The following is a 20,370-nucleotide window of genomic DNA, read 5'->3' on the forward strand; positions in this document are numbered from 1 at the left end:
ATCCAGATAAATGCTTCAAATTTAGGACTGAGGATGCCACATGCCATGAGATGTGACTTTAAACAAGGTGAAATAGGATTAAAATGATAGACCACCTCAGAAGTGCAGAAAGAAATATGTTTCCTTTTCAGTGAGTGCGCACTTCTGTGTGATCTCAGATACTCAGATTTGTACAGGGAGGGCGTAGTTGGGATGGATATGAAGCCTGACAGTGAAGTGAAGTGAAGTGAAGTGAAGTAATGAACAGTGCTGCTTTCTTCTGCAAAGTGGCCTGATTCTGCAGACGTCACTCCAGAATGTACTGAGAGGGATTAAGAGCCCCCATTTAAAACTCGATCTGTCATTTTAAGTAGGATTAATACATTTAATTTCTCCTGCTTTTTTTTTTTTTTTTTAAAGAATAACATAAAGGTATCAGCGACAGACAGTGTTGGGGCTCGTTACTCAAAAAAGTAATATATTACACATTACACATTACTCTCAAAAATAGTAATGCCTTATATTACATGATTTCTCCCTGAAAAAAAGTAATTAGTTACATTACTGGTTACATTCATGTTGCTCCACGGCAGTCCTGGGCGATAAACCGAAAATTTACCGATACCGAAATTTACGGCGATAACCGACGTCATTTTGACCATGTCGGTATATTCGGTGTCATAGGCCTAATATCCACTAGGGACAGGTGGATATGTTCCGCCAACTTTCCGAAATCCCGTTTTTGTCCCCCCCACTTTTATTTAATTGATGGCAAACTCCGCCCGCTGATGCAACACCAGCTATGCCAGGTTAGTAATCAAGTGAACCCACTCTCGCTGTGAGACGCGGACAGTTTGTGTAATGAAGCTGCGTTCAAAGGCTGCAACAGGCCACTGTCTTCGGCCGGGCCGTCCATTGATCAAACATTTGTGTTCTGTTTTTTATTAACTCAAAATAATGACTGTATTTCCAGCTAAAGAACGCGCATCTCTCTCCTCCCTCCATTGTTGTTTGCATTTGTGTCTCTGCGTGATCTGACACGTGAGTGTCCTCATGCTGGAAAACGTGACTTCTCGCGTACGTGACGTCACTCCCCGAGACGCAGGAAGAAAGCAAAAATGTATATTTTTACTAAGGAAAATGACAAAACTAATATAACGCACAGTGACTTGAATAAGTAACTTTAATCTGATTACTGGTTCGGAAATATTAACGTGTTAGATTACTCGTTACTGAACAAAGTGGTCAGATTAGAGTGACGCGTTACCGGCATCACTGATTGTGTAGCTTAAGTGCAACATGGAGCATGAAGATGTAAAGAAAAAATAAAAACAGTAGAATTAACTTTGAGCAAGTTTGGAGGAAAGTCGGAGGTGTGGACCCATTTTAAACAAGTCGTGGGCCGTGATAATAACATTTGTCGGCTTTGTCGAGTGCATTAAGCGCGGCACTTGTTGCATTATTCATTAAGATTTCTGTAGTTCAAACAACTCGTAATTGTAGTCGAGAACGTCAGTTATAACAGCCCACGTATTAAACTGTTGTCGGGTTTAAATCGGTCTCGGGCTCATAATTACATTGAATGTGTCGGGCTGGGCTCGGACACAACGTGCACCGGCTCGGGTCGGGCTTGATTCTAAGCTTTACTCGGGTCCAGCCGTGACTTTACTGAGGTTCACCCAGTGTGAGCAGCAGGAGGACGGTTAGCTCACCTCCCAGAACATGGCACTGAATCGCTGGAAACTGATTTAGGGAACGTCATCAAATTACTTAGCATAAATATATTAGATAGATAGAATTACTTTAATGATCCCAGACTGGGAAATTATTTAAATAATTGCAGTTCTTTCAATATCTTCCATGTCATGGGGCCCAGTGACTCCAGCAGCAGATTGTATTAGTAAACTGGACGAATGAGACACAGCTATGTTTATTGTACTTTAGTGCTTCCTCTATTTTATATCAATATTAATACGCAGAAATCTAAAATAAAAAAAATGTCAAACGTAAACTGTGCCAAAAGACTGTTGCGACAAGTCAAGGTAACACATCCAACCTCTTCCACCACCTGCAGTACAACCAAGTGATTCAATTCGAAGAAATAAAAAAAAGCGAGAAGCGATCAGGACCAGCTAAAAGTGTTAGAATTTGTTTATAAGAGACTGTATTTTTAATACTTTGTGTTTGAAGGAAATTTAAGTTATTTTATACTTTTAAACTTGTTCAGTTGTTGTCATTTCAAGTAATCTGTGCTTTTCAGCTGTTCAATCGTGTGCTTATCAATTGTTCTATACTAAATAAATAATATAAATCTTAACTACAGTGTAGTTCTACAGTCCTTGTGTGTGTGGGGGGGGGGGGCTGTTACTTATCGTTCAGTTATCATTATCGAGGTGAGTTGCTCAATATATCGTGATATTGATTTGAGGCCATATTGCCCAGCCCTACTCCACGGTTCCTTAGCAACAAGCTTTGTGTGTGTGCGTGCTGTCTCTGTAGGTGCTTCCGGGTGCTTCGTTAAGTTTGAGGTAGTGTTGGCAGCGTTGGTGAGAAGTTTCCAACACGGACAAAGTGTGCACCTTACACCCGGGGCCCCCGGGCCGTGAGCCAGAAGTAGACGGACGGTGGCGGCGGCATCTTTCCTCCGAAATCACCGCAAGAAGAGTGCCAATGTGCACCTAGTTTGTGTAATTATCATGTACACCATATACGTAATGTACAAAGATGTAGCTTCGTCTCGCTCTTCGTACGCCATCTTTCTTGAATGCAGAGGCAGCTGGTGATATAAAGAGGTCAGCCGGAGGTGGCTCTGTTACCACTAGTTGAAATGGGTACAGCGCCACCTAGCGTACCGGGGTATGACATGCTTCGGCCCAATAATCCGATTTTCTCACCGGCATGTATACTTGGATAATTGCAGTTGTCTGGTTGAGTAGCATAGTCGAACTATGGCTGTAATCTGACTAAGATGTGCATGTAAACGCACATTGTTGACGGCCCCCGGCCCCTTGTGTGTGATGCGTGCGACTAGCAATGTAACGTAAGGAACGAGCTTGGCGAACTGTAACGCGATTACTACATTCAGAAGAGTAATGCCTTACACTACTCGTTACTGAAAAAAGTAATTTGATTACAGTAACGCGTTCATTGTAATGCATCCTGGTTTGGGTTCACAGAAGTACGCCACCTTTGTCTGTGTCAAATGTCGAACCAAACATCAGAGGTCTCCAGGGAGAAAGTCCTGCTGCCCTTATCATAATTATGGCCAGAAACATAAATATAGGTCATAATAAGCTGCTTGCACAGTCAACCAGTTTTTCTGATGAGTGGGATGGAAATTATTGCTATTTTAACAGCCTTGCCAGTGGTGGAGGCCAACTGGAAAATGATGTCCTGAGGATAGCTTTTTCAGAAAGACTGTTTGGACATCCAGATCAAGAGCGCTCTGTAAAGATTGTGACAGACTGCCTTTTGATATAAGCCTGTGCAGAGTGTGGTGTTATAACCTAGCAGTGGTGCTAGACGTTAGCTCCTTCAGTGTTAAAAACATTTCTAGGGTCTATCCTCTGGGGATTTCTGTTTGTTTTCTTTAAATGTCACTGCTTCTGTTGTGCACTACAAGAGAGGTAAACTAAAAGAATTATTCCTCTGATGGCCAGACAAACCTGAAGCAAAATGTATTGGAATTTAGTCATTACTTTTGAAAACAACAAAACAAAATCTAATGGGCATTTTGGTGTTTTGAAGAGCGTTTCTCTTCCAAACTGTTGATTGAAGCAACAGACTGCCATTGATATCCTCAGTCCCCAACACCAGCAAGGACACAAGAGCCGACTGACATTTCCACCGTTACCAGGGGTGTCCTACTTTCTGACTGTGAAGATGTTCCCTCTCCCGCTCCACCTTCCACGTGCCATTCGCGATCCAAAAGTCTGTTTGCACACACAGCTGGGATGTTTTTATCCTTTCTCCTGTTTGTTCTGTTGTCTTCATTCACTGTGTGCTGCTCTGCAGAGGAACTGGAAACGGGAACAGGCTTTGATTCTCCATATCTGGCATATTCCTTCACACTGGATCTCTTCTCAAAGCTCTCTGACTCCTTCTGGCATGGCAACAGTGGGAGTTAGTGACTTGAATTCTTTCTCTTTGGCTTTTTTTCCCCTTATCTTTGTGGAGTAAGTTGATAAAATGTCAAACTAGAGATGAAGCGTTAGCAATAGCAAGGTTATTACAGCAGTTATAATCCTGTGAATGTAGCTCCCGGTACAGTAAGACCTTCCTGCTGCCAAAGTTTGTAGGCTTTTGTCTGCTGCCTTTAGTGATGTGATTCTAGTCGTGTTTGTCTCTGGACGTTCAGAGCAAACATTAGTAGCATCCTTCTAAAGTGTGTGTGTGTGTGTGTGTGTTTGTGTACTCACTGACATTGTAGAACAGAGGATTGCACAATGAAATGCAGATGCTATATGCAGAAGCCCCCTCCAGAGTCCATACACGTAAATATTTGAATATCTGTTTGTACCTTTTTCGATTACAATAGGAAAAGAGAAGAATATAATAGAATGAAGGCTACTGTCAAAGTACCACAAAGGAAAGGAAAAAAAGGAAAGCAAATTTGCACATGTCACAGACTGCGTACCATATTGACATTTCCACAAATTTCATATCACAATACATGGTTATTATCTCACTAACGTCGGGCGGGGGAGGGGATGGTGCCGGAGTTACGAGTGACAAAGTTGCCAAGCCGGTGACCACAGCTGGAGTCGGTGTGACAAACACTGGTGGATTTTGACAGTGAGACATTTTCTAAATTTCTCAAAGAAATTAAAAGTTCAACTCAAAGACATGAAAAGTTCTAACTTATATGCAGTGTTTGGTCTCGTTACTCAAAAAAGTAATATATTACACATTACACATTACTCTCAAAAATTGTAATGCCTTATAATACATGATTACTCCCTGAAGAAAGTAATTAGTTACATTACTCGTTACATTCATGTTGCTCCACGGGTCCTTAGCAGCAAGCTTTGTGTGTGTGCGTGCTGTCTCTGTAGGTGCTTCCGGGTGCTTCGTTAAGTTTGAGGTAGTGTTGGCAGCGTTGGAGAGAAGTTTCCAACACGGACAAAGTGTGCACCTTACAGTCAAGTTATTTTCCTTACGTTCAACAAATTCAAAGTAATGTTTGTATCTCAAACTGTCAAAAGTGGCTTTACGCAGCGGGGGGACTTCAGGCAAGTCGCATGCAGCATGTTCTGCTCGTGTTGTTGACGCTGCCATTGTTATCCCATCTCCCCTTGCGGGTGGCGACTAACCAATCGTTGATGGTGAAAGATACCTCGTGCCAAGCCCCAACCAATCACTGTTCCATTATCGACAGCCATTTACCTTGCTGACCTTTTATTTTGGTGACCGGGTTGGTTCTGATTGGGTTCTGCACAGTGGTTCAGCGTACGGTTAGAGTAGCTTGCTCACATGATTGCGATGACTGGTGAGTAATCAAACTGTCATTAATGTTGTTTAAAGTACAATGAATCTTTGCTAATTCTTTGGTGAAAATACACATCATCATGAATCTAACAAACAGTCATTTCGGCAGCCCCTCTGTAGTAAGTTTGAGGACCCTCTGTAGGTCACGGACCCTCTGTTGAAGACCCCAAGATCTAAGGGCGTTTTCACACCTGCCTTGTTTAATTTGGTTGAATCAAACCCTGGAGCGTACCCCCTTGGTGCAGTTCGTTTTGGAAGGTGTGAACACATCAATCGCACTCGGGTGCGGACCAAAACAACCGGACCGAGACACCTCTGTGCACAGAGGTGGTCCGGTTGTTTTGGTCCGCACCCGAGTGCAAACTCTGGTACAGTTCGTTTGTGGTGAGAACATGATCCAACTCGATCCGACACAACTGCAGGAAGCATCAGTGCTTAACCCCGAATTTCCACTGGATACGTGTCCGCTGCGTTACGGCCCGATCAGGTGTTTTGCTCTGCCATCCGCCGTCCGGTAACCCCCGGTTGCGTTTTGAGTCGGACACGGTGCAGTACAGTAGACAGCTGGCGTCTCGAGGCCGAGGAGTTTCCGCGATAATCACATGATCACTCGTGACCGCAGTTATAGGTCTGTGTCATAAAAACAACAACACGAAGTGTTCCCGACCGAAGGATCAGAAGAAGAGCTTGTGTTTGTCTCTTTTTTGAGATTTGTGTGCTGGTGTAAACACGGAGTGTTTTATTTTGAAAAGTAACCGGATGTCATATTGTTGTTGTTTCAGTGCTTGACTTCCTGTCTGCTTGGTGTTAAATTCAGCTGAATTGCTGCTTCGTTTTCGAAATTTAGACCACTTAGAGAGCAGTTTCCTCGCGCATCACACATTTTGATCCACTTGTAAATGCTGCTGTGTGAACACAAACCAAACTCGAGGCAATATGCAACATTGTAACAAGTTGGTCCCTCATTCGGACCAGAGAAAACGAACTATAGGTGTGAAAACGCCCTAAAGCACAATTGCTTTGCGGGGACAGAATACATTCAAACTGTAGTCTGTGAAGTTACCTCATATCTCTACAATGAGAAGTTCAATTTACTGAGACTTTAAACTCGCTCGAGGTGGGTGATCCATCACAGAAGTCACAACGTCATCTTTTATTTTTCTCAAAATTACATCTCCACGTCAGCATGAGATGGTACCAAACTTCTGATCAAAATAAAAGAAGACACTGTCATGGCAACACCTGCTCACTTCATCGCACTAGAATCTGAGGGCTTTGTGTGCAGCACAGTCACTAATTTTTGTTTGCTCAATTTTCTGACAACAGAATCGAATAAAAAAGGAAAGAATGAGAACAGCTATATTTGTGTCTGGTTTGGCTTTATTAAAGTCAGCTGTGTGCGTGTGCCGCACTCCTTATGTTGGTTATGATACACACTTTTATCATTTGATTACTGAAAGTGATAAGTAAGAAACAAATTAAACACATTTCCTGCTGTCAGGCATTTAACGACAAGTGTGGCTGAACTTCATTTCCACACATGACCTGTGGTTTTCAGACTTGGCTGGTTTAATGTGATCATAGTCTGAAAGCCGGCCTCTACAAGTAGTATGTAGTTGAAAGTCCTTGTGTTTGCTCTTCAGAGCTGTGAGAAAATACTCAACTCAGACACGTTTTATACCTTTTGACTTGTTTTCAAACTGCAATTAAATGAAAAAAAAAAAAAGCAATGGCGGCCTGGAGGGTGAAGAAAGCTCTCACAACTAAATTACATCAGTAAATATTTGATTGCACTAAATGGACTGAAAATGCAAAAACACCAGTTGAAAACTGTGTTCTGTGATGTAAACTCTAATTTCCAGCTGACGTTCTTTATTGCTTTCTCTCAGCCGAAGAGTCGGTTGAAGAGCAGTTTGGCTCCTGTGCACGAGCCGCCTTGGATGTGTGCCTGGTGGAGGCAACCTGAACAGAATATACAGCACGCTGTATAAATCTGTACAAAGTCGGAGGTGACAGCAGCATGTGTGCGTCGCCAACATTCAGCGAGGAGCTGACTGCAGCACAATGAGCGGCGGTTTGTGCTCGTCGCTGTCAGAACGCCGCCGCCGTTGTTATTCTGCAGCGCCAGTCTGTGATTCACTCACCCGGGCTGGAATGGCTTTATGTAAATATAACAACAGGTATTTAACTAAGTCACTGAGCCTCAGACAGACTGTGGAGGGGGAGGAAATCATTCGCTTCACAGTGAGGACGTGCAGAGAGAGTGACGTGCTGTTATATTGAGGGACTGGAAACAACAGGAAGGAGAATATGATTTTAAAACTGACATGTCAGAGTCATACTCTGAGCAGATACAAGGGATCAGCTCTCTTTTTTCGTGGGTAAAAACGGCAGGCTAGCTCTTCAACCTCACATAATAAACTCCCAGACGCACTCCAATTCTTAAAATACACCAACTGAGCTTCACGTCAACTGTGTGGTGTCAGATCATCTTGGCTGCAAATTAATTACCTCCTGAAAAGAGTTATTTCTCCACAGCTAATGACCAAAGGTGTTAAAATTAAGACAGAAGCCACCGTGTGACATGGACGGCACTCATTAAGTTATTGCTGGCATGGAAATATTAAATTCCAACACAATTCATCTCTTTTTGCAGTCAAGCAATTTGTATCAGTGGCTTTAAAAGTGGTGTTCTTTTAAAAAAGTCTTTGGAGGAGCATCACTCCTTTAGTCTTTGAAGGTGGCCGTGCAGGTGTCTGTTTGCGGAGTGAGATGCAACACATATAAAGTTAATCTGGTCAATATATAAAAATACTTTTTTCCTTGTGTGTCCCGGCGATGGCAGAACAGAATAAGCTACCGATTCCAGAGTTATTCCACCAAACAGGCCAAGTGGAGAAAAAACTTGAACAGGAAGTTAGCTTAAACGACAACAAGTCTTTCAGCAGCCTTGACTGTTTTTGTTTTGTTTTAGCAGAGGTATGAATTAATTAATATCACAAACATTTAGCATCTAAGATGACCATTCATGACATCCGCAGATACATTTCTATCTCATGAAAATACGAGCTACTCTGCTAATTAGCTGTGTAAACTAGCCTGATGTTAGCCTGAAGCTAATGTAAGCTGAGGTGTTTCAGCCGAGTCTCCAGAATGAAATGTTGCCTTTTGAATGTTTCTGCAAGCGGCAGAAATGTGTTATATCACGTATAATGTATCACAATCACCATTTCTACAATCTGTGTCCCGTCACCTTCACTTTACATGTCAGCTGTTGGAGACAGTGTGTCAACATCTGTAGCGTGAAATCATTTTTGACAAGAGGTCTGGTTATTTTCTGGTCAAGAACTTTTCCCAACCCTAACCCTTGGTGTTCTTTGTGCCCAAACCTCACCAGTAAGCAGACACAGCATTGGACATGTCACTTACCAGGACTTCTTTTTCCCTCACACGTTAAAATGGCAGCCAGCGGATGTGTTACATCACTTAAAAACAACCCTTGTAAACCAGCTCCAATCTGCCTCCTTAAACAAGCGCGGCGTGTTAAAGGATTTGACCCGAATACGTCGACCCAGCTCCCCGGTGACCCGCGACTGCTGCTGCGACACCGCCAGGGCAGCAATTTTCCATTAGCATGTGACAGCGAGGCCGTTTATAGCAGCAAAGCCCTGTGGAGAAGCAGGTTAGCTGTAATTATTCAGCTGATGGGTTATGAGCGGGAGCAGGCTTGTCACACCTCTCCTGGCTCCCCGGACCAAAGGGATCAGGAGCCAGGAGAAGCTTTTGGACTGTCGGACTGGCAGGAAGTGTCTCCCCCGAGAGAGGAGCTGCAATTTCACCAGGAGTCGTTCCATGTTACTTTTGAGGACTCTTTCGGTCTCATCTCCAACACGCGACTAATACCTCTATTAGCCTGGTTAACTCACATGCTAATAGGTGTCTTTTCATCCTGACCTATTTGTGCAAACATATTCTCCAGATATGAAAGATGAAAGTTGGCACTAAAAAGGGAAAATCGGTTTCATTTTTTTTCAGTCGGGGCAGGATTCAATTAACACTTTTTGTTTGAGTTTTTGTCTCCAGCTCGCATCTTTCCATTTCGTGCTGCTTGATGTTCATATCACACATCATCAAAAGGAGTGGGTGCAATTTGCAGGGTCATAAAATGATGGAGGTGAATGTGGCGCTGGATGTGTTTAGAAATGGATTTTAAATGACAGCGGGTCTCTCCCCCTTTTGTTAAATTGCCTCGACACAGTGCATTACACACCCAGCCGCGGAGTCTCTCAGTAATTGTGAAGATTGCGAGCCATCTCTTCTGATTGTCTCCGCGCCTGTTTAGAGGCTCGAGATGTCAAAGTTTCAATCACGCGTCTTTTTTAAACAGCACTCAGGATGAAGCGCAGACAGTGAGTGAAAATAGTCTATTTGCTCCAAACGTGTTCCTGCCTGTCACTTCAGAGCAGCGCAGTGAGCAATGCTGGAAATCCCACCGTTGTAAATTTCAGCGATCATTAGCACATGAAGTCCTCGTTTTTTTTTGTGTGTTTTTGTTTTTCATTAAACCTGATCTCCTTTATTTCTTTTACTTAAAAACAGACGAGACTCTGGTGGGATTCAATCCCAGGCCAGGCTGATGACATGTTAATTAAAGGAGCAGGAAGACTTGAACTGACTCAAAGCCTGTGTACTCTCTCTCTTCCACTTCTGTTAACTGTTAAACTGATCAGATTTGACAAAAACCTCGTTGAGGCAATTATCTCATTGCTGTCAGACGCTCAAACTTCTCCTCTCTGCTGCTGTCGGTCTTTGTTTCAGTGTCAGAACGACGTGAACCTCCTCCAACCTGTTCACCTCCAGGTTTCATCACATCCAGATGAAAACCTGGGGAAAATGTTCCTTCCACTGAATTGTCCGTCACTTCATCATCACCACTTTCTACAAGCTAATGGGGAGATTTTCTTCCATATGACGGACGTCAACTTTCCTTTTCTATGTCCAATTAAGTCTCTCCTGTGTAAAATTCTAATCTTTTTAGTCTTTTCACGGTGGAAATGTGACACGTTTAGTTTGCTCATGATGTATCCTGATTTCTGAGTGTGCTGTTGTTGGAAATTGTCCCAAAATGCAAAGTACGCATGCAGGGCAGCCATGTTTATTGATGTTCAGGTCGGGTGTGTCAAAATTCAAGAGAGATTTATTGTCGGTGTCACTGCAAATAATAGTTTCATCTTCCAGCAGCTTCACAGTTATTGACATAAAGAAAGTCAAGGAAATCTACAGTATAAATGTAAAGTATGACTGTAAAAGCAGAAAAAGTCATCACAAAAAGGTGGAAATATTATTAGGATATAACTAAAAATATCAACGTAAACATTATTGTACATAAGCATACTGAATTTAAAAATGTGATAGAAATGGAAGTTGCAGTTGGTCTCTCTCCTCTTACACAGGAAGTCCATTGATGTTGCCTGCCTCTTCACTATGAACAGTCTGTGCCATATCAACTGTTCATTGTTGCGTATGTTCGTACTTATCAGACGGTAAATGACACAAACACGTGTCTCGATGATGACGAAGGCTCTCAGTCACCCAGGTCATCGTAATTGTAAGTGCTGCATTGTAGGCAACGGGACTTGTTTCAGTTTCTTGAAGTTTCACCTCTCATACAAGAGGCTTCTTTAATTTTAACTAACTGGAGGGGGAGTTGCAGGCTTTTAAACTCTGTGTGGGAGTGTCCAAACAGAGTCGTTAAGGACACGTGTGCGCTCTGAGTTTTTAGAGTTGTCAGGGCCACTTGTGGGTCGTTGATTTAGCTATGGTTGCTATGGCTAGGTGAGCCCAGGTGTGAATGGGGAGGGAGCTCAGCACTGAGTTTAAAAGCCTGCAGCTCCCTTCAAGTTAGTTAGAACTGAAGAAGTTTCTTTGATGAGAGGTGAAACTTCTTCAAGAAACTGAAACATGTCCAGATGCCTACGCTTCAGCAATTGGAATTGTCCCAGTGTCATTATTGACAAAACAGCATTGGGTGAGTAGTTATGTTAATGAAAATATAGTGTTGGTTTAATAATTCATAGTAAAGGAAGTGCAAAAAAGTCAGGTGACTCTGGCAGATATTTCCTGTTTTTCTTTGCTCTCTCTCTCATGCAGGTGTCTCTACAGTAGATGGATTTCCGATGAAGTGGATTTCTGAAGGCCGGGATGCCACTTTGTGCGACTAAGGCTGATGATAACAACGTGGGGTTTCGAAAAGCTTTTAATGTAGGCACATGTCAGTCAGTGCGTTTACATGACACTCAAGAAAACCGAATTACTGCGTTAGTCTGACTATGATCGGATTTTTAAGATGCATGTATACACCTTAGTCTGACTAAAATCAGACCGGATCGGATTTCTCATAGTCGAATACACCATGTAGATTATTCGATTGAAAGTCGCATTAACTCCTGCATGTATATGTTTCCAGCGGATCAGAATTTGCGTTCTGCGCAGGCGCGAGATTTTTCCCCGGGGCCGTGAGCCCGAAGTAGATGGACGGCAGCGGCGGCGTCTTTCCTCCGAAATCACCGCAAGAAAGAGCGCCATTGTGCACCTAGTTTGTGTAATTATCATGTACACCATATACGAAGTGTACAAAGATGTAGCTTCGTCTCGCTCTTCATACGCCGTCTTTCTTGAATGCCGAGGCAGCTGGTGACGTAAAGCGGTCAGCCGGAGGTGGCCCCGTTAATACTAGTTGAAATGGGCACAGCGCCACCTAGCGTACCGGGGTATGACATGCTTTCAGCAGTAATTCGATTTTCTCACCGGCATGTGTACTCGGATAATTGCAGTTGTCTGATTGAGCAGCAGAGTCGAACTATGGCTGTAATCTGACTAAGCTTTTAGTTTTTCATATGTATTGAAGTCTGAAGCTGCATATAAGTGTATTCATGGAAGGATGAATCAAAGATATAAGTGTTAAAAAAACACGTGTGTCGTATTGAAAACAAAATTCGACTTCCAGAGGTTTAATATGAAAAGTTTGGCAGCTTCTTGAGTGCATTCATGTGCAAAAACACCAAGTTTAGAGCAGTTTTAGCAGCAGCATCAACTTTTTGTTTGTTTGTCCTTGGTGGTATTAGACAGCCGAAAAGATCCCCCGGCTAATACTCGAGGTATTGGATTTGCCACTCCGGTTCATGAGTCATTCTGTCAATGAAAAAGTGAAATGAACTTTGGGCCGCTGCAGCTGCTGTCCTTTTAAAAATGTTGACCTCAGTTTTACCACATTTCCAATAAGATGTCTGCGCTCATATACTGGAGCCAAGTCCCGAGTGGTACAGTGCTGGAGCGGAAAGCATGTGTGATAATTCAGAAAATATTATAAACCTTTGTTTCACGATCATCTGAATGTATTAGCTCTGGATGACATTGATCTTCAGCTCTTATCCAATTTGGATTTGATTCTTTTAGAACTTTAACTCCGGACTTGATTTTTTACAGAGTTATTTACTTGATTAACTGTTACGCAACTTTTTTCAAAGAACAAAATGCTCTTTGGTAATCTGACAGCCAAAAATCTGCAATATTTGGTGTGCTGTGAAAGACTACAGCTGTAAAGAGGTGATAGAAGATAGAAGAGGCTTCTCAGGATTCTCAGAGTGTCGCACCACTTTGAATCTCTTTCTCCTTCACTGTCGATGGGAGTGAAAATGACTCATCTTACTCACCTCAGGTTCTTTCACAAAGACTATGTTGGTGGTACATGTGCATCATTAGCTGCTTAATTCTCCCCTGTGTTCACCGGGTGGTCTCTAATTGTGTCTTTATGCTGCTTGGTTCCTATCTACATTAGGTTTTCTCCAATGAGAGCTGCTTCCTATTGCAACCTAAAGTGCCCTCAGAGTGGAGATTGAACCAAAGCCGTAAGAGTTGTGGGTTTTACAGTTGAACAATAACCTGACGCTCTCCTTATAGGTCTGCAAAAACCGAGAGGCATCTGCAAATTCAGGTGATTTCTCTCTTTAGGTTCATCACTACAAGTGAGCCCTTTCACATTTTCAGTGTTATTGTCTTGTCACACTGTTAAATCCTGTGATGAACATGATAATCATCAGCTGTCTGTCCATCTTTGAAACCCACTGTCCCATACAGAAGGAGGAAACTCTAGATTGCTTAACATGAGCGTGGCTCTCAAGATTGACTCAGGGCCCCAGAGTGCTTTATGCACTCATTTTTGATTCTATTAACCAACTATACACTGCATTATCTATGTTCATTGTCTATTTGTTACTGTTACTGTATGTAAAACAGAGTCAACTCCTAGTATCCTTTCAGGTATAGTGGTCCTTTAGAATATTTTGGCATTAAGAGACGATTTAATTGTTCCCTCGCAGAAAGGCCTTGAGGTCAGATGGCGGTTCTCCTTGCAGAGTTTCCACAATTCCTCTAGTAGCGTTTCTTCTTGGTCTGACTGACACATGTTGCTAATAGCATTTAAGCTAGTGTTAGCAGGGCAAGATGGTCTGCATTGTTTATCGTCTTTTTCCTTTGAAATGTCTTGTCTGTTAGAGCCTCTATGTCTCGCAGACGAAGTAGAAGTTTTAATAGTTACGCTGTTTTTATTTTTTATCTGACAGTGCTCCGTTTTTATGCTGTTCTGAAAATCTTGATTATTCAAAACTATAATGTCAAAAACTTATCTTGCATGCCTTCCACTGTAATGGAAACAAAAGCCTGGAGGTAGATAAAAACCCTTATATTGACAACTCAGCAATGCAATGAGAAAAAGAGTCAGAAGAGTTCTCTATGGTCATTTAAATTAATTCATTTGGCGACATATTGGGCTTTATGAGACCATATCAGCAGCGGCTCCTGACCCAGCCCAAGCTCTCTATGGAGATGAGGTAAAACTCCCTGGAAGGAAGAAACCTCAGGAAAGGCACTTCAAAAAGAGATCCCCTCTCCTCGGATGGCTGGGTGTTGTACAGGACCTGCAGGTGGGAAAAAAAAGGCAGATCAGAGACGTATCTATAACCACTTGCCCTTGAAAGGTAAGCAGGGAGACTAGGGGCAGTTTAGAGGCCAAAACTAACCCAATGTGCATGTTTTTGAACTGTGGGAGGAAACCGGAGCACCCGGTGTAAACCCACGCAGGCACGGGGAGAATATGCAAACTCCACACAGGAAGGCCCTGAACAGTCGCCCGCCAGAGCCTTCCTGCTGTGGCTCAACAGTGCTAACCACTGTGCCACCGTGCTGCCCTCAATATGTACATATACATTTTTTTTAAAAGTCTCATCTAGTTAGCCCAGTTAGATGACTCCAACTATCATCCCTCCTGTAATGTAAAGGAGAGGAGCATTAGTACTTGTATGGCGTGTATGTGTGTGTGGATTTGACTTATACCACTTTTGGGACACACACCAAACTAATGCCTAGCTTCCATATACATTTGTAGGTAGATCCGTAATACCTACGGATAAGTGTCCAACGCGATGAAATGCGTTTCATTACGGATGGACAGAAACTACCTGTTTGTCATTGGGAGAAAGGCTAATTCTGTCTGTTTTTTGCCACCCTGTCCTGTGGAACATGAGGTTGGAGCACTACAGGGTAAAGTCTCTAGGGTTGGAGTCGGGGATAGGAGTAAGGGCTGTATCAGGGTCAGGGTGTGTGAGTATGTGTGTGTGTGTGTGGTTTAGTTAAGCCATGGGTGAAGCCGGAGCTGATCCAGGGTCGGGCGCTGCTTTGGAGCCTTGGTCAAACAACTTTGCAAGAAATCCTGGCAGTCTGGAGAGAAAGCAGTACAAGAAAGGTGAATCTGACGGCTACAGCGATACATCGGAATGCGAAATGACATCAACAGATTTGTGTCTGCTGATAAGTGTGCATATGAGCATGTTTCTCTTACCTTTGGACAGCTCATTTTTGATTCTCAGCTTCTTTCTTAGGAACTTGGTGGTCTCAAAAGCTACTCCGTGTAACGAGTCAAACAGGACCACTCCCATCTGCCACACCGTGGAGGTGCCGGCCCTGTAGGTGTAATGACTCTTCCACTCTGGTGGGACGTGATCAGTGGTGCCTAAAGTGTGCACGCATATAAAAAACATAAGGATGAGGAAAGGCTCTATTTAAAGTCACAGCTAGGTAAATTAGTGAAGAATATAAGCAGGAGCTCGAGATCTTACCATAGAATACGCGGTAAAGTGATCCTTTCTTGACAAAACAGCCAAGTCCAAAGTCAATGAGGCGAACACGCGGGACATCCGAGCCAGTCTCAATCAGGATATTTTCCACCTTGATGTCCCGGTGGAAGACGTGTCTCTCCTCAAGATCTTTCGCTGCATCAACCAACTGTTTCAGTATGATCTGTGGACGGAAAAAGAGAGGTGAGGATCTCTGAGATGGTATTTTGACATTTTTGTATTGCTGTAACTCAAAGCAAGAAGTGTAAGATGCAAAGTTTATAACCCCTAAATTCAGATCCTCTGGCACTGAAATACTGATGGTTGTAATAAGAGTTTTCTTTTCCAAACCAGTTTGTTCTAATTGCCTTCAATGCTTGTTTTTTTGCTCCATCAGAAGTCTTCCCAGAGATATCAACTTGTTCCCAAATTTCAGCAATTACTTTGGTGAGTGCAATCTTATTGAATTCAATAAGAATGAGAACCGAAAACAAGCAAAACAAGACCTTCTTTTCAAACAAAGATCCCTCTTTAACTGCACACTGAACTCTTTTCCACTCCAGGAGTTCAAACCATAATCTGGAGCTTTCCATAACTAAAAGTTTTAAGAAAATAAATGGCTTAAGATCCATGTTGCCTTCAGTTTCCACCATGCATTTATACATAATTAATAAAGATAGCACTGCTTTGAATACCAGGGCAAAATGGAGTGCTCAATGTTGATCATGTAATGGTAATGGCTCCATTACAAGGATGCTCCTGCAGCTTACCTTGGCCTTTTCCTCCGACAGGGAGCCTCCGTTGACCTCGATGTAATCAGAGAGATCTATGGCAGGGACTGGTCTCTCCATCACCAGGACCAGCTCCAGGTCAAGATCATACCAGTCGAGCAGTGAAACGGGCGCTGAAGTCCCCTCGAGTTTCATCATGATGGCCACTTCCACAGAGAGCTGCTTCCCGTTCTTGTCCTGAAACGTCACGACCAAATAGGGGATGAAAAATTGAAGCTCCACAGATTCATAGATAACCATAATCCATCTATAAAATACTCATACTCATACTCATACCACATGTTTGCACAGCACCATGTCCTTTGGAATGTATTTAATGGCAACCTTCAAGACACAAATAAGACTTTGGTTAGGGTGAGGGTTAGGGTTAGGTATGTATGTTTTAGCGTGCGTGAATTGGTTTAAGAATGTGTGTGTGTGTGTGTGCGTGTGTGTGTCTGTGTCTGTGTGTACACTCACAGGTAATTGATCTGCTCTGCGATAGCCGGCAAACACAGATCCACAGCCTCCTGCTCCGAGCAGATCCTGCTGTTGGTATTTGGCCTGAAATTCATCTACAAAGACAAACACACATATGTTGTTTAACAACCTTTGTAAAGGAACATAAATTGCATATTACCAAAGCTCTAACAATGCCAAAAGCCCACATAAATTACTACCATCTGACCTCTTAGTGCATCTTCTCTCAAATCCTGTTTGCTCTCCTTTATGGTCTGCTTTACAGTCTTATTTGTGGTCTCCTTTGTGATCCCCTTTTTAGTCTCCTTTACGGTCTCCTTTATGGTCTCCTTTTTTGTCTCCTTTATGGTCTTCTTTTTGGTCTCCTTTTTGATCTCTTTTTTGATCTCCTTTATGATCTCCTTTTTGGTCGCCTTCGTGATCACCTTTACGGTTTCCTTCTTAGTCTCCGTTCTGGTCACCTTCAGGTATGATCTCCTCGTTCGCATACCGTGTGGTCCAGCTCCAGCAGCAATAGCCTTCCTCTTGCTCGCATCATCCTGAGATGTGTTGTAGCTGTCAGACAGGTTGCTGCTGCTCTCTACAGATGAGAAAAACCCAGAGGAACATCAGCTTACGGACAGTCAAAGTCTACCTTTGTTCAGCGCCTTTCAAAATTAAACATATTATTCATTTATGCTCAACCATCTCTGAGTTTGTGCTGATATTAAAAATACATATTTTAACCCAAAGCTGTCGTGCTGTGTCCATTTAGATTGTTTTGGTGGGAGTTCCAAAGTTGGACTTTGCTTGCGGCAGTCAACGCGCCAGAAAAATCACATTTAAAAAAAGTCATCGGCAACATCTCTCTCCAGAAATTAGGACCCCTTTTTTCAAGATAATCCACAGACCTCGTTGTGAGCAGTTGTGTGTAAAACCTATTTTCTTTATTCTGAATGACATTCACCAATAAAGAAGACTATTTAATTTAAGTTGTATAAGCTAAAAAGATTGAACAACTTGGAATTATTATTCTACCTGACTTGACATTCACCTCCATTGAACTGAGATGAAAGCAAATGTCTCAAAGACAGACCCAACTCATGTCTGGACACAAAAATCCTAAACTATCGGTCACTGGATAGCACTAGAGTTAAGTGAGAATTTGTTTTCTCTGGTTCATTTAGTCGAAGTAAAGTCGGTTTAGATCAAAATGCAAATACCCCAGTTAATTGACATTTCTATGCTTTAAAGGATCCTAAAAAATTGAACAATCAACTTACCACCGCTGGTGTCCGCTGAGGAGGACGATGATTCCTTGACATCCTCGTATAAGATCCTCTTTCTCTTTCTTGATGGCTGTCCTTCCCGGTCTTCTCTGAGATTCCTCTCCGATAATCTGCTGCAGAGATTCTCCTCGTGATAGTTTTGCGGTCCAGGTTCAGACACTTTTGTCCTTTTCCTGGGGGACGTCTCATCAGAACTGGCCTTCCTTTTAGTTCTTTTAGTCCTTCCTCTGCCATCCTCTGCAGGCAATTCATTTTGCTGTGTCATGCTGTTATTACTCTCTAGAAATTAGAAAAAAGACAGGGGACATCAATTTGTTGTGAATTTTCACTTAATGCCAGAAATTTCCCTTTAAAAAAACATCTCACAATAAAGACTCTGATCACATAGAACATTTCTCACTTACCCCTATCTTTCCTAACAGCTGGAGAACGGTGTGTGTTCATCTTCCGTACGGATTCTTTGCTAATGAGGGTGCTAAAGTAGTTTTCAGATTCGATAACTTCACAAAAAACAAGTGAGTGTTGATCCAACAGGTGTCTTGAGTGACTGAGCTGTCCTTAGTGGGTGTGCTCTTATGGTCTGGAGAATGGAACACGGTTGCCGGGGCTCACATAGCAACGGCTGCTTTGATGGAAGATGTAAGGTGTTTAAAATTCTTCTGAAATATTTGTTGATTTTTAAATTTTTTAGTTTTTAATTGATTTATACCAAGGTCTACAGAGACAATATCATCATTCACAGGGCTTAATATCCCCACCTATAAGTGCCTTTATGTCAATAACATTTAAACAGAGGTGAATACAACCAAGTTAAAATGGATGATACCTTTGCCATGGCCCAACAGTCCCCTTTAAGTCCACTTGTAATTAGATATGTAACAGTCACTATTACAAGAAAAACAATGCAGATGAAATCTAATTCTCAATTGGTTCATAAAAGGTATGAAACAAAATAACTAGAAAAATAAATTGCATTTCCTGCGGAAATACAGTGTGAATGCTGATGGCTGAAGTAATTTTGTAAAAATGGCTGAATATACTGGATAATACTTGCCTGAAATAAATGAAACTATAATGCTTTGCACTACACTTTTTCCATGCAGATATTATAAAAAAAAACATTTGAATGTAATGCTGTAAAACTGAACAATGCCACAAAGGTTTGCCGGTTTATGATTCTCAGCAACTGATAGTTAAGAGTTGACTGTTAAACTATCAAAAGTTGTAATATAATAACTTTTAATATCTTAGACCACCATTGATAGTGGATATATTCATCTTGGTTTCTTTTTTTTTTATCAATACTTATTGTTTAGCTGGTAAAATGTCAATAAAATGACAATATTTTTATATTTCAAAGCATCACTGTGTAATTTTGGCCACTAATAAGCGCATGGCAGCAAACTCTCCCAGGAAACAATGAATCAAGACGTTTCAAGAAAATCGGCTTTAAGCAACAAAAGTCTATTTGCTGTGTAGACTGACTTGCAGACTTTAAAATGACAGGTGGCAAAAAACATTAGAAATGTCTAACTACAGAAGAGGCATCAACTGTCAACTGTGATCTGAACGCCTCTAAATATAAGCTTAATTTACATTCACGTTTTAGGCGGCTAGTTAACTTTGACTGGCACATTTTGACAGTGACATGAACATTGACTAAAGGCTAATTGGAATACATAAATTCCATATGCTGATAAAAAATAATTGATGATTAATTGATGAGCCTATTTGTAGTCATTGTTATAGTAGATTGCAGTGAGTGCAGTTATTCTTGCCACAGAACGTTAGCCAACCAGCTAAAGTAAGAAAGCTAAGTTATATCAGCCTAAAGCTAGCTTGTGGAGAAGCGATGGCAAGTCTTCAATAAAATTCACTGCCTGGACTGTTTTTTTCACAACTGTAATCTTCACGTAGCGTTACAAAGATTGTTTCATTTTGCACTACGAACCGGTTTCGTGTACAACATAATTTGACAGACCGGGGGGCGTGCGTGTGATTCCGCGGTAATAAAATTATAGCAGTTGTCCACTCACCGTCCCCGCAGCTGCAGTTCAGCCACTTTAACAGCCAACTTCAATACAGTTGTCTACCTCCCTCTTCTTCCATCTCATCTTTGGGCCTTTTCCTTTTTTCTTTGCAAAGTAGCTCTCCGAAGACGTTTGTTTTCCACTCATCTCAGCTAGCTTGATTTTTTTAGGGTATACTGGTCCGTGA

General features: G+C 42.1%; 1 protein-coding gene across 1 annotated transcript; it reads right to left on the reverse strand.

Annotated features, from left to right (window-relative positions):
• Positions 1 to 14,248: 14,248 nt before the first annotated feature.
• Positions 14,249 to 18,718, reverse strand: LOC115593818 (serine/threonine-protein kinase pim-1-like). The gene is made up of 9 exons (XM_030437507.1): positions 18,558 to 18,718; positions 18,148 to 18,432; positions 17,094 to 17,465; positions 16,886 to 16,980; positions 16,703 to 16,750; positions 16,406 to 16,603; positions 15,639 to 15,819; positions 15,362 to 15,532; positions 14,249 to 15,240 (listed from the first exon to the last, which is right to left on the reverse strand). The coding sequence occupies exons 1-9, from the start codon at positions 18,595 to 18,597 to the stop codon at positions 15,149 to 15,151; spliced, it is 1,482 nt and encodes a 493-aa protein (XP_030293367.1). The 5' UTR covers positions 18,598 to 18,718; the 3' UTR covers positions 14,249 to 15,148.
• Between the last annotated feature and the right edge of the window lie 1,652 nt (positions 18,719 to 20,370).

The sequence above is a fragment of the Sparus aurata genome, chromosome 13, assembly GCF_900880675.1.
Source record: "Sparus aurata chromosome 13, fSpaAur1.1, whole genome shotgun sequence".
Lineage (NCBI taxonomy): Eukaryota > Metazoa > Chordata > Actinopteri > Spariformes > Sparidae > Sparus > Sparus aurata.

Coding starts and splice junctions, on each gene's coding strand:
- LOC115593818 (XM_030437507.1), bottom strand. CDS start 18,597: ATGAACACACACCGTTCTCCAGCTGTTAGGAAAGATAGGG. Junction 18,433..18,557: donor AGCTGTTAGGAAAGATAGGG/GTAAGTGAGAAA, acceptor TCTAATTTCTAG/AGAGTAATAACAGCATGACA. Junction 15,241..15,361: donor CAAAAATGAGCTGTCCAAAG/GTAAGAGAAACA, acceptor CTTTCTCTCCAG/ACTGCCAGGATTTCTTGCAA.